At 44.3% G+C, this 12,550-nt stretch overlaps 1 protein-coding gene across 1 annotated transcript; it reads left to right on the forward strand.

The window, feature by feature from the left end:
- Nucleotides 1–267: 267 nt before the first annotated feature.
- On the forward strand, nt 268–10,861 carry LOC100548118 (cathepsin E-A-like). Its single transcript, XM_003202077.4, has 9 exons — nt 268–1,756; nt 1,918–2,095; nt 3,643–3,760; nt 4,214–4,332; nt 4,442–4,641; nt 5,299–5,421; nt 6,056–6,200; nt 8,724–8,822; nt 8,899–10,861. The coding sequence occupies exons 1-9, from the start codon at nt 1,701–1,703 to the stop codon at nt 9,073–9,075; spliced, it is 1,215 nt and encodes a 404-aa protein (XP_003202125.1). The 5' UTR covers nt 268–1,700; the 3' UTR covers nt 9,076–10,861.
- Nucleotides 10,862–12,550: the final 1,689 nt, after the last annotated feature.

A 12,550-nucleotide genomic window follows, 5' to 3' on the forward strand; every position in this document is an offset into this window, starting at 1 on the left:
GACTCCTTGTGTAACCACATACAAAGGCATTTAGTACAAATACTGTGGGCTGAGGGGTAGAATTTACACCCATAACAAAGACAAGTCCCATAGGCAAATCCCCTCTGAGACCTGCTGTTCGCATGGCATAGCAGCCTATAGATGAGCAGCTGTCAATAATGTGGTTTAGATTCAGTTTTCTTAAAAAGCCATATGGAGAGAAATATGCAATGTATGTTATGTCTATAGGCATAGCTATGTAGATGTATTTTTCTACTTGAATTATTTCTACTTAATGAATCTTTTAAACTTCAGAAAACTATTTATTTGGGATTTTCTGCATTGTAGCTTAATCATTATTCTGGCTTATCAAAAAAAGTCACAATGACCTTTTATTGCTGCATTTTGTACCTCTGCTGGCTTCACTGAAGGTCTGTTTGGAACACAATGTGAGATCAGTGCTTGGGAAAAATAACCTTCATGTTGTGGGATAATAAAGGTCTGCATCTGCAATAAAATGAACAATCCTGGGACCGTCTGAGAATCACTGACTCAATGGAAGATGTGAGGCAGAGATGGTCCCCTCTGCAGACCAACTGCAGAGCTCTGGAAGTCACTGCATTTCTGGAGCTGCTCCTCATGCCCTGCAACATGGCATTAGTGATTGTCCAGAAGCATTCGTGGCATTTCAGGAAAAGTTCAAGTGATAAACGTGCTCAGCACAGACGTTGTCTTGCTCCTGTCAAAGTGACAGTGCTGCAGCAGAGGGCTCTACTGTGCATGGAGGGTATGAGGGGGCTTTGTGAGCGGTGCTGCTGCTTTCTGAGAGCTCTACATTGTAAAACTCTCTCTTTGGTCAGCCTGGTGTTTTAAAGCAAGGGGCTCGAAGAAACAGTTTTGAGAATAGTCCTCACTAATTGCTGCAAATCATTTGATATAGTTTATTTTAAATCTGTGGCTGGCATTTAGATCCCTTCTTCGCTCACCAATGTTGTATGTTTGTTCTTTTTTCTTCATTGGAACATCACCCATAGAGCAGGTGATGACTCCTTATCTTGGCCAGGTTTTGTCATTCATTCTTTGTCATGCACTTTCAGACTCCAAAGACTCAGAAAGTCCCATAAGAAAGCAGGTTGGGTGCTAGGCCCCCTCCCAGGGGGCTGGTGGGCCGTTCTTTGCTGTCCATCACATCACTCTCTTTAATTTTTTACTTTTCTGCCAGCCTGAGGCAAGCTCTGGTGCCAGGTGGGGTGGGAGCAGCCAGGAACAGTGGGGAAATCAGTGCTCCATGTAGAAGTATCAGTTGTGTGTTCTGTCTTCTCTCTCTGCCTTTGACACTCCTGGCCTTCTTGTCATTAAAGCAGGCTTGAAAAATAGCTTATGCAGAGGGCAGCAGGCAGCTCCTTGGGCCGTCTTTTCTCTCCTGTGCTAACAGGAGCCAAGATTCCCCCATTTATTATAATTACGTGAACAATACTAATGATTGTCAGTAAATATATTTTTGGTCTAGACTGTGCCCTTGCAATCTGTGCTCAGCTTCTCTGGGCACCAATATTTGCTCAATCCAGTGCTTGCTCTGAGAACAAATCCCTCTGCTTGCTGCCAGAGCTCTGACCTCCTCTGATTGATTGACCTGGGGAGCAGCTCCCTCCTCACAGTGGGGTATAAAAAAGGGACTTCACAGGAAATGAGTGTTATTGGACTCAGGGCCAGCTGGAGCCATGAGGGCCATACTGCTGACTGTGGTTTACATCCCCTTCACCATGGCCTTGCAACGGTAAGAGTGTGCCGGGCCTCCCTGGCTCCTCCTGTTCCAGCTGGCTCCTGGCATGACAGTGATTATTGCTACTGGGGTCTTCAAAAAGATACAAAGAAAAGCATACAGGGACTCTAGGAAGGAGATTCGGTTAGCTTTCATGTAGTTTTTTATTTGTGTAGAGTCCCACTTGTTCGATTCAAATCTATCAAGACACAACTTAAAGAAAAGGGAGAATTGGAGGAATTCTGGAGGAATCATCACCCTGACATTTTTGCTCGGAGACACCTGTATTGCTTCCCTCCAGATCTCACTTTGTCAGTAGGAACTGCTTCAGAAAGGCTGTATGACTACATGAACGTAAGTATGGTTATGGTAATGCAACTGTATGGGCTCTCTTCCACTGAAGGCTGATTTTTTCGACTTGAAATGGACAACACTTGAAATAGAGTCTCTCCATTGTAGGACTTGAGATGGGAGACTCCTTGTAAATACTAGATCATCAAAATTAGTTTAACAGTCTGCAAAATACAGTGTGTATAGATAGAGGTTAATATGGGACCTTGACAGAAAACTGATATAATCTATCAGAGGTAGTTCTGTGATGAGTTTGATTTCTGTACAGATCTGTTTTCGCCTTCATCAGGTCTTCAAAGAAATGTGGAATGCTTGCGTCTATCAATCTGGGGTGAAGGCTGGGCAGAATCAGATTAGTTCAGATTTATCAGATTCTTGTATGTTTACGTGTTATAACAGATCCCCAAGATCTCATTTATTTCATCATTTGGAGTCATAAATCAGTGATAATGAGGGCCCAAGTAGAGTTTTTATTCTTTTGCTTTATCTGCTGAGTCTAATGTGTGCTGCATATTTGTGACTGACCTGGGTCTCTACACTGGGAAAGGAAAAATCTGAGTTTCATTGGATCTGAGACAGGCAAGTGAGCAGGTCAACCATTCTGTAAGCTTTCTATTCTGGTTTTAGCATTTTGTCTGTTTTGTTGGTCTGTTTTCTGTTTTGGTTCATCTGTTATGTTTGTCTAAAGAAAAGTGAAGCTGCAGAAATGTTGTAGAGGCTGCTGTGGGCAGTGGGGGGAAGGTGAATTATTCAGAAAGAGCTTTCTGACATTTGAGGCTCATGAAGAAGTCTCCAGATAAGCTGGAGATGTGAGTGAAGAAGAACAAAGGCAGAAAGTTTTCAACCTGCTCTTAGACTTATCAAAATAACTAAACAAAAGCTACTTCCCCAGCATATCCAGCTTGCATCTGTAACAGTTTCGTGAGGGGTTTTTGCAAGTTTCTGGGATTTTTTTTTTTTTACCGAAGTGACAGGGGGCTGCCTCAGTTTATAGGTTAATCAGTATGAAGTTGTTTGATACAGAAAGAAACAACTCCCTGCTGTACAGCTGGATATTCTAATATTCTGTTACATTGCATGCGTGCTTGCATTATGGTTATCTTGTTCAGACTGTAAACTCCAGGGTCACAAGCTGTTTTCAGTGTATTAATTAACAAGCATACACTTGAAGATACATAATCAAATACTTTCTACTGTTACAAAAGACTTGCCCCTTTGAATTCCAGAAATGCTTCATTCTATAAATAAGTCTCTTAATGCTAAAGTGCTCTTTCATGGCCAGATACGGGCACTCAGACAATTGCATGCTGTGTGTTGATAAGCTCTTCACTTCAGCAATCACGTGTCCACAGATATCTCTATCTTCAGCTGATGCCCAAGGACGGTCAGTGGTTCCTTTAACCACGGGATGAACTTTACTCTGTACATCAGATACAGTCTGTGGAACAGAATTTGTTTCTGACTTGCTCGTAGCTGCTCATTGCAATAGGCCCGAAGGAAATCATGGGTTCACTACTCAGTGGTGGAGCTGACTGGGTTATCCTTCCCAGGCACAGTACTACGGCGTCATCAGCGTTGGCACACCGCCTCAGAGCTTCACCGTGGTGTTTGACACTGGCTCCTCCAATTTTTGGGTCCCTTCAGTTTATTGCATCAGCGAAGCATGCAGTAAGTTCCTTGTGCTCCCAACATCCTGGGTAAATTGGCCACACTCAAGATCTAACTGGCATTTGATTTTCTAATAATGCCATGTGTGGGCAAAATTTGGAAAGTGCCAAAGTGTCGCTCTCTGAATTGTCAGGGATTTGTGGGAAGGGGAAGGCCTGGAGTAGCCCCAAAGCCTTGCTGGCCTGCTTCTCTCTGTGCTGGTGGCAGACAGGGTGGGCAGTGTCAAGCAGAAGGCATGAAAATGTACCCGGGGAGTTACTAACCAAAAATAACCCCTGAGGTATTCTAAGAGCAGAAAAATGGGATGTCTGCAGGGGAACTGTGCCTGTGTCGATGACTTCTTCACACCAAAAGTCAAAGCTTCATTGCCAGCATCACAGCCAGTTCTATATGGGGAACAGGTGAGCGGCCTGGCCCTTCCCTCAGGGTGCAGGTGTGGTCTGTTTTGTGCAGGGGTGCACCAGAGGTTCAAGTCCTTTCTGTCAGATTCATACGAGCACGGTGGGGAACCCTTCTCCCTGCAGTATGGCACTGGGCAGCTTCTGGGCATTGCGGCCAAGGACACGCTGCAGGTGAGCCTCCGGCTGGGTGCGGCCTTGGATATGGAGTCTGAAATGTGCCTAATTCATCGGCACTGATGGTGTCTTCTCTTTCACCTCTTCTTTTTCTCCTACTGAACAGATCAGTAACATCTCCATCAAGGGACAGGACTTCGGCGAGTCGGTGTTTGAGCCAGGAATGACCTTTGCCCTTGCCCACTTTGACGGCGTCCTGGGCTTGGGTTACCCCTCCCTAGCAGTGGGCAATGCTCTGCCTGTGTTTGACAGCATCATGAACCAGAAGCTGGTGGAGGAACCAGTCTTTTCCTTCTACCTGAAGCGGTCAGTTCTAGCAGTGTCAGGACCAAGCAAGACACTAATGCACTTTAGTTCTTGATAGAGGCAATGGAGCATCTTCGTAAATCTTCTGTTCCAGAAAGTAATTGCTCTCATTAATTTTTTTTCCTTCAATTTTCCAATAGAAAAAATGGAGTGAAAAGGAAAATATGTTGGAGTGGGGGGGATCACCAGTTTTTGGACAGACGTTTATTGTTGTAGTTGATCACGGACAAAAGAAAAGCTCCTAACTCAGACTTGAAGTGTGCTGAGCTGCTGGAGGTTTCCCTCTCACCAATAGAGATGAACAGAATTGCAATGCTACACCCAAGTGGCTGCATTTAGGAAGAAAAATGTTGCTCTCTAATATGAACCTGTCTGTAGCTCTACTAATTTGTCTAGATTTAATTCTGAGGGGAGAGAGCAACTGGCTCAATGTGTTCCTAGTGCTTGCTGTCAGCCCTTGGCAACTCACAGTACATTTTCTCAGAGAGTGCTTGGAGGTTCTGAATTGAGATATATTAAGTTACAATTCAGAAATAATCAGGTTCAGCCATCCATGCTTGAATTTAGAAAGCACTGTGGTTTGTCTTTTCCTTTTAAGACCGATCTAGTTTTTTGTACTCCAACATTCTCCCATGCTGATGTGTGCTCTTCTTCCAGGGGAGATGACACTGAGAATGGTGGTGAGCTGATCCTGGGGGGCATAGACCACTCCCTCTATAAAGGCTCAATTCACTGGGTCCCAGTCACTGAGAAGAGCTACTGGCAGATACATCTGAACAAGTATGTATGCACTACGTGGTGGAATTCACCTCCCCAGGTAAAGTCCACAGAGGCAGAAACGCTCAGCAATGCAGATGAAGGAGACTGTAGTGTTTCCCCTTTGTGGGTCTCAAAGAGGAGGTTTGCCAGGATGAGTCTGAGGACTATCAGCTCTCTGAATCTGCTGTGGAATGGATGGCTGGTTTCCTTGAGGGCATTTTAAAATGTTTTAATATGATTCAGTAACATTCAGACTACGTATTGGTGGACTATTCATGGAAATGGCTAAGGCACCAAGGAACTGAGTCCAGCCCCAGGTCTTGCTCTAATCTTTCTTTTGAACCTTGGTAGAAGTTCTTCACATGCCTTTGTTTGTACTGCATAAAAGCTATGAAGACCCATGAGGACGTTCATCAGCAAATGACTGGGGCTGCAAGAGTCCTGGGAGAAAAGTGGGTCCACACGTGGGTCTTTCTAGAGTTGCTTCTTCTTGTTTCTCGTTTTTAAAAGACATTCTTATATTTTCAGACTTAGAAAGCTTGGCAGCCAGTTCTGCAGATTGTTCCCTGACTCTGAAGTCAGATAGCAGTGGTGTGTTGCTTCAGACGCAGTGTCTATACCATTTGTTTAAAGATGCCTTCTTCTCCACTTGCAGTATAAAGATCCAGGGTCGGGTGGCATTTTGCTCCCATGGCTGCGAAGCCATCGTTGATTCTGGCACTTCTCTTATCACCGGTCCCTCGTCACAAATCAGGCGATTACAGGAGTATATTGGGGCAAGTCCGTCGCGTTCTGGAGAGGTAATAACTATGCAACCAGAAAGCAGCCAGAGAAAGAGAAACTGGTGTTTGGTACAAAGAGCTTATAGGGTGGGAAAAATAAGAAAATACCCAAAATAATGGCTGAGAAAAGTCTCGGAGAAAACCTTGTCTCTAGGACAGTACTGAACTCAGTGCTGTGATGGTTTTGATGCATCTGCCTTGTTGCCCCAACCCTCCTTCCAGTGTCTACCTCCTCTCCAGTTCTCTTCAGTGATGTGTGTAAGGAAACAGTGGGGGAATCTGTTTAAGAATTGTTCCGTACTCCACATTTTTTCTGAAAGGTAATTTTCTTTTGGAAAATCAGAATAGTACTACCTTGCCCAAGTCCCCAGCTATAGCTGTGGGCTCCACAGGGCTAGAAGGAGTTGATGGCCATCCCAATCAACATTAAAAAGAAATGGCAATGGAAAGGTGTGTTAATTATGGCCTCAAGTGGCTCTGCTGATGGATCTCCCACTGCCTGCTCTGTCTGCAGATCAGGAGGCTTCATGCCATGGCTCCTGGGAGGGACATATCCAGGTTGCTCACAAAATTGGCTCTAGAGTACCCCAGGAGTACAGGACAGACCTCGCTGCCTCTTGCTCTCCCTTCTCAATGTTTTTCTTGTGTTTCCTCATTGTTTAATATCTCTTTCCTCTTGCATCCCCTTTCCTGACACCAGCCAGCACTCCCCCTCCTCACTGCTGTTCCTCCAAGGAGCACCTCCACCTCTCCCAGTTAGCTGAGGTGGCTGGGATTTGTTGCTTCATGGCTTCTCCAGCTGCACAGCTGTACTCCCAGCTCCCCACACTTCTCTCTGGGGGCTACACAAGCTGAGGCTGCTGGAGATTAGGCTGGTTGCTGCCCTCTCAGCAGGGATGTTTCTCTACCACCCTTTATACCTTCCCATTGTTACTTTTCCAAGCCCTGGCAATATCTAAATCACTGAGACAGTGAGCCTGAGATGGCTAATCCTACCCAGCTCCACGAAGGAGGCAGCTTATTTTTCCATGCATTACTGCCGACCTTTGGCTGACTCCCACAGTCAATTTCTATCCTACTACACTCCAGTACTGCAAGTAAAACCACCGCCTACAGTTCTGGGTGACTCCACAGTTGATCATGACAACACTACACTTTGGAGAGAATTAACTGTTACTTTTTCCCTGTGCATGAGGCAAAGTTCAGAGAGAAAGCGAGCTTTAATCCATCTCCCTTTGGGAGGGGGAGACCTGGAGGTGCTTCTGTGTAACTGATGAGGCTTCGGGCTTCTTTTTCAGTTAAACCTTACACTTCATTTTCATTAAAGTTTTCAGACACGTGTTAAAAAGTTTGTTTTGATAACAGATTGTTTTTATGATGGTACGTACTCATGGATATAGATAAAATAGGTAATTTCAAAGTAATTACGTTGATACTATATAAACAAGGAATGCGTCATTTCAGCGTAAGGCTTATTCCAATTCTGTAAAAACAAACCTAAAAACATTCTTTATGTCACTGTTTTTTTTAAAACGCAGGCAGGCTGAGTGTGTTGGCTTAAATCTGTCCTGATGTAAGTAGGTGCATCCATCAGTGATTTTACCAGAACTTTTATCTCTTTCCAGAAAGGATTAATTTGCTCTGGATTTACTGATGATGTAAATGAATTATGTCATGCTTCTCATATCCTGCAAATCACTATGCTGGCTCTCTTTCCCTTATCTTCTCTATCCTGTTGTTTATCTTGCTCTCATGGCATGAAACCTGATTGGTATACAAAAGATTTATAGTTGTATTTTGATTAAGTTGATTTCACAACAGCAAAAATAGTGCCTTCCTTGTAGGAAAGCCCTAACAATAACTTTAAATGCTACAGTTTGCCTCAAAGATCCCTCTGGGCTTGGAGCATCGTGCAGTGCCATTTCACATGCTGGTTGGTTAGTGAAATAGCTGGGAGGCCAGGAAATGATCTGCTGGATTACTGTAAGCAAATGCATTATTTATAGAAATTAATGGACATGCCAGCATTCAGTCCTTTTTCTGTTCTTTAAATCCCACTCCAGTGCAGGGTAAAGTATGAATTTATGAACGTATAAACATATAAAGTGCTGTGTTCCTTATGAGCTTTCTGAGTGGTTCCCTTTTTTTCTTCTAAAGCAGTGATGTTACCTTCAATAAGGCACTGTGTGGGCTGGAGGCAGCTCCAGGACCCCACCACAGTCTGGCACCTGGAAGGGTTCCTCTCAGCACACCTTGCTTCTCTCATTTGTGGGACACAAACTTGGTTTTGTACATGGGGGGGCATCAGAATGCCCCTGCACCTTGTCCCTTTAGGGTGTGCAATGCTTTTCAGAGCCCCTGGGGGCTTTGGTGCAGCTGCTGTGACCCAGTGCGGGACCTGTGGGCAGCGCTGGGCCATGAGTTGGCCTAATGTTCCTCTGCAGTAAATTCACCATTAGCAGCGGCGAAAAGCTTGGATGCAAAGGACAGTATTTAAAAAAAGGCAAATCAATCACATGCCAACCAGAATGTTGTATACAGTTTCTTGTAGACTGCAGAAGACTGTCCAGCTTGCCCCACATCAGCTTCACCATTGGGCATCATGAATACAAGCTGACAGCAGAGCAATACGTCGTGAAGGTGCGTGTCTTCCCGGCTCTCTGCTCCTGGTCAAGGCCAGAAGAGCCACTGCAAGGAGATGTTCTTTCTCTCCCAGGAGTCCATCGATGACCAAACCTTCTGCATGAGCGGCTTCCAGTCTCTTGACATCCCAACTCGCAGTGGTTCGCTCTGGATTTTAGGAGATGTCTTTATGTCTGCCTTTTACTGCATTTTTGACCGTGGGAATGATAGAGTGGGATTTGCAAAATCTGCTCACAGGGACGATTATTAGTGAATTGTAATAGCATTCGTTCTGCATCAGAATAGATGCTGATATAATGATTTTGAGCAGACCTGTGAAAAAGGAGTAAAGGTGAAACTGAACCAGAATACAGACCTCCTCCTCAAGTTTTAAGTACTCGGGGCAATCCTTGTCCCAAATTACACAGTTTGATTCAATATCTATATACTTACAACTGAGATACATGCACTTCCTGAATAACTGGTGAACACCACAGCTGTCGATGAAGAGAGCTCATCTCATCATGTCGTGCAGCTCTGCAAGAGGGCAGGAAGGATGAAAATGCTGAACAGCATAAGACTGAGAGTATAGCAGTTAGAAATGAGTGAAGCTAATCTCAGGCTGGTTTGTTTTTTTTACCATTTTTTATTCCTGTGTGTCATTTCCATCTAATTTCCCTATTGACTTCATTTTTCTCATTGTGCTTTTGTTTTGGCAATTTTGTCTCCTTCCTGCCGTGTACATTCTGTTGGGTTTGCTCCAACCAATTCATATGGAAAGGAGTGATCCCTGAGTGATCACCACGCTTTCTGACACTTTCTTGCAGATAGCTTACAGCTCTCTCAAACCTGCTCTTCTCCTAGGTTTGTTCTCTTGACTTTTTACTTCTCCTCCTCTGGGTCTTGGTATTCAATGTCACTTGATTCTGATCTTCTGGGTTCAGGGTATCTATTTGCATTGCAAAAACCACACTGCAGTCCACACAAGGGGACTTGCTGAACTTACTACAGTTGATTGAGCCAAAGAAGATTTACCTGAATGATACCTACTGGAATATTTGTTTTGATTGTTAAAACCACTGCTGCCTCTGTACATGTGAATAAAACTTAGCCAAATGAATTCTGCTTTGGACTCAATGCTGCCTTGGTTTTTGTTTCCTTGCAGTGGCTCCTGCCATGCCAGGGAGGTTGAGAGGGGGTTGAGAGGATCAGCAGCAATTAAACATACAGGTTGCTTGGAAATCTAGGGGGGAGAGATAGGACACACTTGTACTGCTCTTCTCTCCCCAGACCTGAAATACCTGTGTGTGGAAAGCCTCAAGCGAGGCTGGTGAGAAAGGCCATGACTTGAAGGCCTGTACGTGAAGGATCAAATTCTCTCCATCAGGCCCAAATGGTGTGTTATCTCTCCCCTCCCCTCACAGCTGGGCCTGATGTGAGGTGGGGCCAGGAGGGAGGTTACAATGGTGGTATATATGGATAGTATTCACCTTTGGTGGTGTTGGAGCAGTCTCAGCACCAGGCATTGGGTACAGACTTGGTAACATGGACCGGGACTAACTGAGTGGAGCCCATGGCCTGGGCACAGCTGTAGGGCAACTAGGAACCCATGCAGCTTTGGTGACCCTGGAATAGAGACTGACAGCCATGAGGAGGTGTCTGGATGAGCTCTGCACACAGGCAGCACAGTGTCTGCTGGGGTCTTGGCAGGGTTACCATCATGGGCCTGAGATTTAAGGCTTCAGCTGTAAGGCTTGTTAAGTATTAACAGAGTGGGTTGGTTTGTGTGTAGGTATCTCAGAGGTGCTGATTTTGCCTTCAGATAGGAAATATTTTCTCTCTCTGGTGTGTGTTTTTACAACTCTATATTTGCAACTACATTATGTTGGACTTTTCATACCACAGCTATCAGCCTACAGCAATAGCAACTCATTTGCCACTTATTTCTTTTGTGGGAAAGTTTAAACTGTATGAATTTAGCATTTATCTCATGCCTCCCATGCCTTATCTCCTCCTTGTGCATATCATCCTTAGAGAAGAATGACCATAAGAAAACTTCTTTATTTGGAAAACTTTTTTTTTTTTTCTTCTCATAAACCAAGACAAAAAAAGCATCTACGAAGAGGCAGAAGCCAGTATTTTTGTTTTCCCTGTCGTGCAGTTGACTTACAATTCTGGTACATTTCCATTATTTCTGAATTTTTTTTTTTTTTTCCACTGAATGGGAAAGTGCAGGAAAAGTTAGAGATCTGCTGTTTGTGATTGAGGATTTTAAAGGCAGTGGGATTTGTCTCTATAGCATGCTGACAGCTTGGGTCTGTGAATTCTGGCATGGAGCATAAACGCATCCTAGAAATATGTGGAAAATCATAATGAGCATTCCGGGAGTGTCCCTCACTTTATTCTGATGCATGTCATACTATTTGACATCATCTGATAGGGTTGGAGTATATAAATATGTCAGAAAACCACGTTGTTCCCATCACTTCCTCAGTCTTTTCAAGCTCTTCTCACTTCTGTAAGTTTGCCTCTTTGTTCCAGGTAGAAATCGAGTTGACTTGCATGGTAGTTCACATCTCTGCCAGAAGTGTTTCTTGACAGTTCAATACAGTCAAGACATCTGTATTTCTCAAAATGCCTTTATTCATGCAATAATTCTACATTCTTTATGCCAGTGAACATGAATTGTGAATTGTTGAGGCTGCTGAAATTGTCCGTTTACTATGCTAAGGCAAATAGTTTACCAGAAGTAGTGCTAAAGGGAGAACATCATCCCAAAATAAAATTTAATATAAGTCAGAGCCTGAAGATGTTTCCAATAGTGAGATAGACTAAAAGCACGGAAATTTTTCTGATAATTCATCCCAGCACTAGTTTCTTTGTGAGCTAATGAATGGAATATTTTAACTAACCTGGAACTGGCCTGCTACATGTGATATACTGTTTGTTTACTGCCTAATAGACTGTGGGACTTCAGAATTGTCATCCCTAGCCTAACATCTTTCAGTATCTAACAGATGCCTCTGTGAGACCTAACTGAAGCTTAACCACTCAGTGGCCCCTCATGGCCTCCACTGGAGGAGTACTGTCACTGGGGCAGGGAGTGCAGACAGGGTGAGTGGAAGTGGCAGCGAAGTCATTGCTCATGAGATGCACAAAAGTCTGGTGGATAGCATCAGTGTGCGCTCTTAGCAGTGGCCATGCTGAGAAGAAAATGGTGGAAGATGAGCAGAGCTGGACAGTGAGAATCTGGGAAGGCTTCTACAGGCTGAGCTATGCTGAGACGGATCAGCTGATGTCTGAGCTGGGGGGATGAAGGCAGAATCATAAAATTGTTTGAGTTGGAAGGGACCCTTAAGTGTCACCTAGTCCAGCCCCCCTGCAATGAACAGCAATACCTACAGCTACATCAGGTTGTTCAGAGTCCCTTCCAGCCTTATCTTGGATGTCTCCAAGGACAGGGCATACACCAACTTTCTGAGCAACCTGGTCCAGTGCCTCGCCACTCTTACTGTAAAAAATGTTCCTTGTACCCAATTGAAATCTACCCTCTGTTAATTTGAAAGCATTTCACCTTGTCCTACCACAACAGACTCTGCTAAAGAGTCTGTCCCCTTCCTTCTTATGCCTCCCTTTAGATACCGTCAGGCCACTCTCAGATCTTCCAGAGCCTTTTCTTCTCCAGGCTGAACAGCCTCAGCTCTCACAGCCTGTCCTTGTAGGAGAGGTGTTTGTTTCATCACCTG

The sequence above is a fragment of the Meleagris gallopavo genome, chromosome 1 (assembly GCF_000146605.3).
Source record: "Meleagris gallopavo isolate NT-WF06-2002-E0010 breed Aviagen turkey brand Nicholas breeding stock chromosome 1, Turkey_5.1, whole genome shotgun sequence".
Classification (NCBI taxonomy): Eukaryota; Metazoa; Chordata; class Aves; order Galliformes; family Phasianidae; genus Meleagris; species Meleagris gallopavo.

Excerpts from the sequence above, each read along its gene's own strand:
- LOC100548118 (XM_003202077.4), top strand. The coding sequence starts at position 1,701 with ATGAGGGCCATACTGCTGACTGTGGTTTACATCCCCTTCACCATGGCC. Across the intron at positions 3,761-4,213 it reads TTGCATCAGCGAAGCATGCA|GGGTGCACCAGAGGTTCAAG; the intron begins GTAAGTTCCTTG and ends TGTTTTGTGCAG. Across the intron at positions 4,642-5,298 it reads TTTTCCTTCTACCTGAAGCG|GGGAGATGACACTGAGAATG; the intron begins GTCAGTTCTAGC and ends CTCTTCTTCCAG.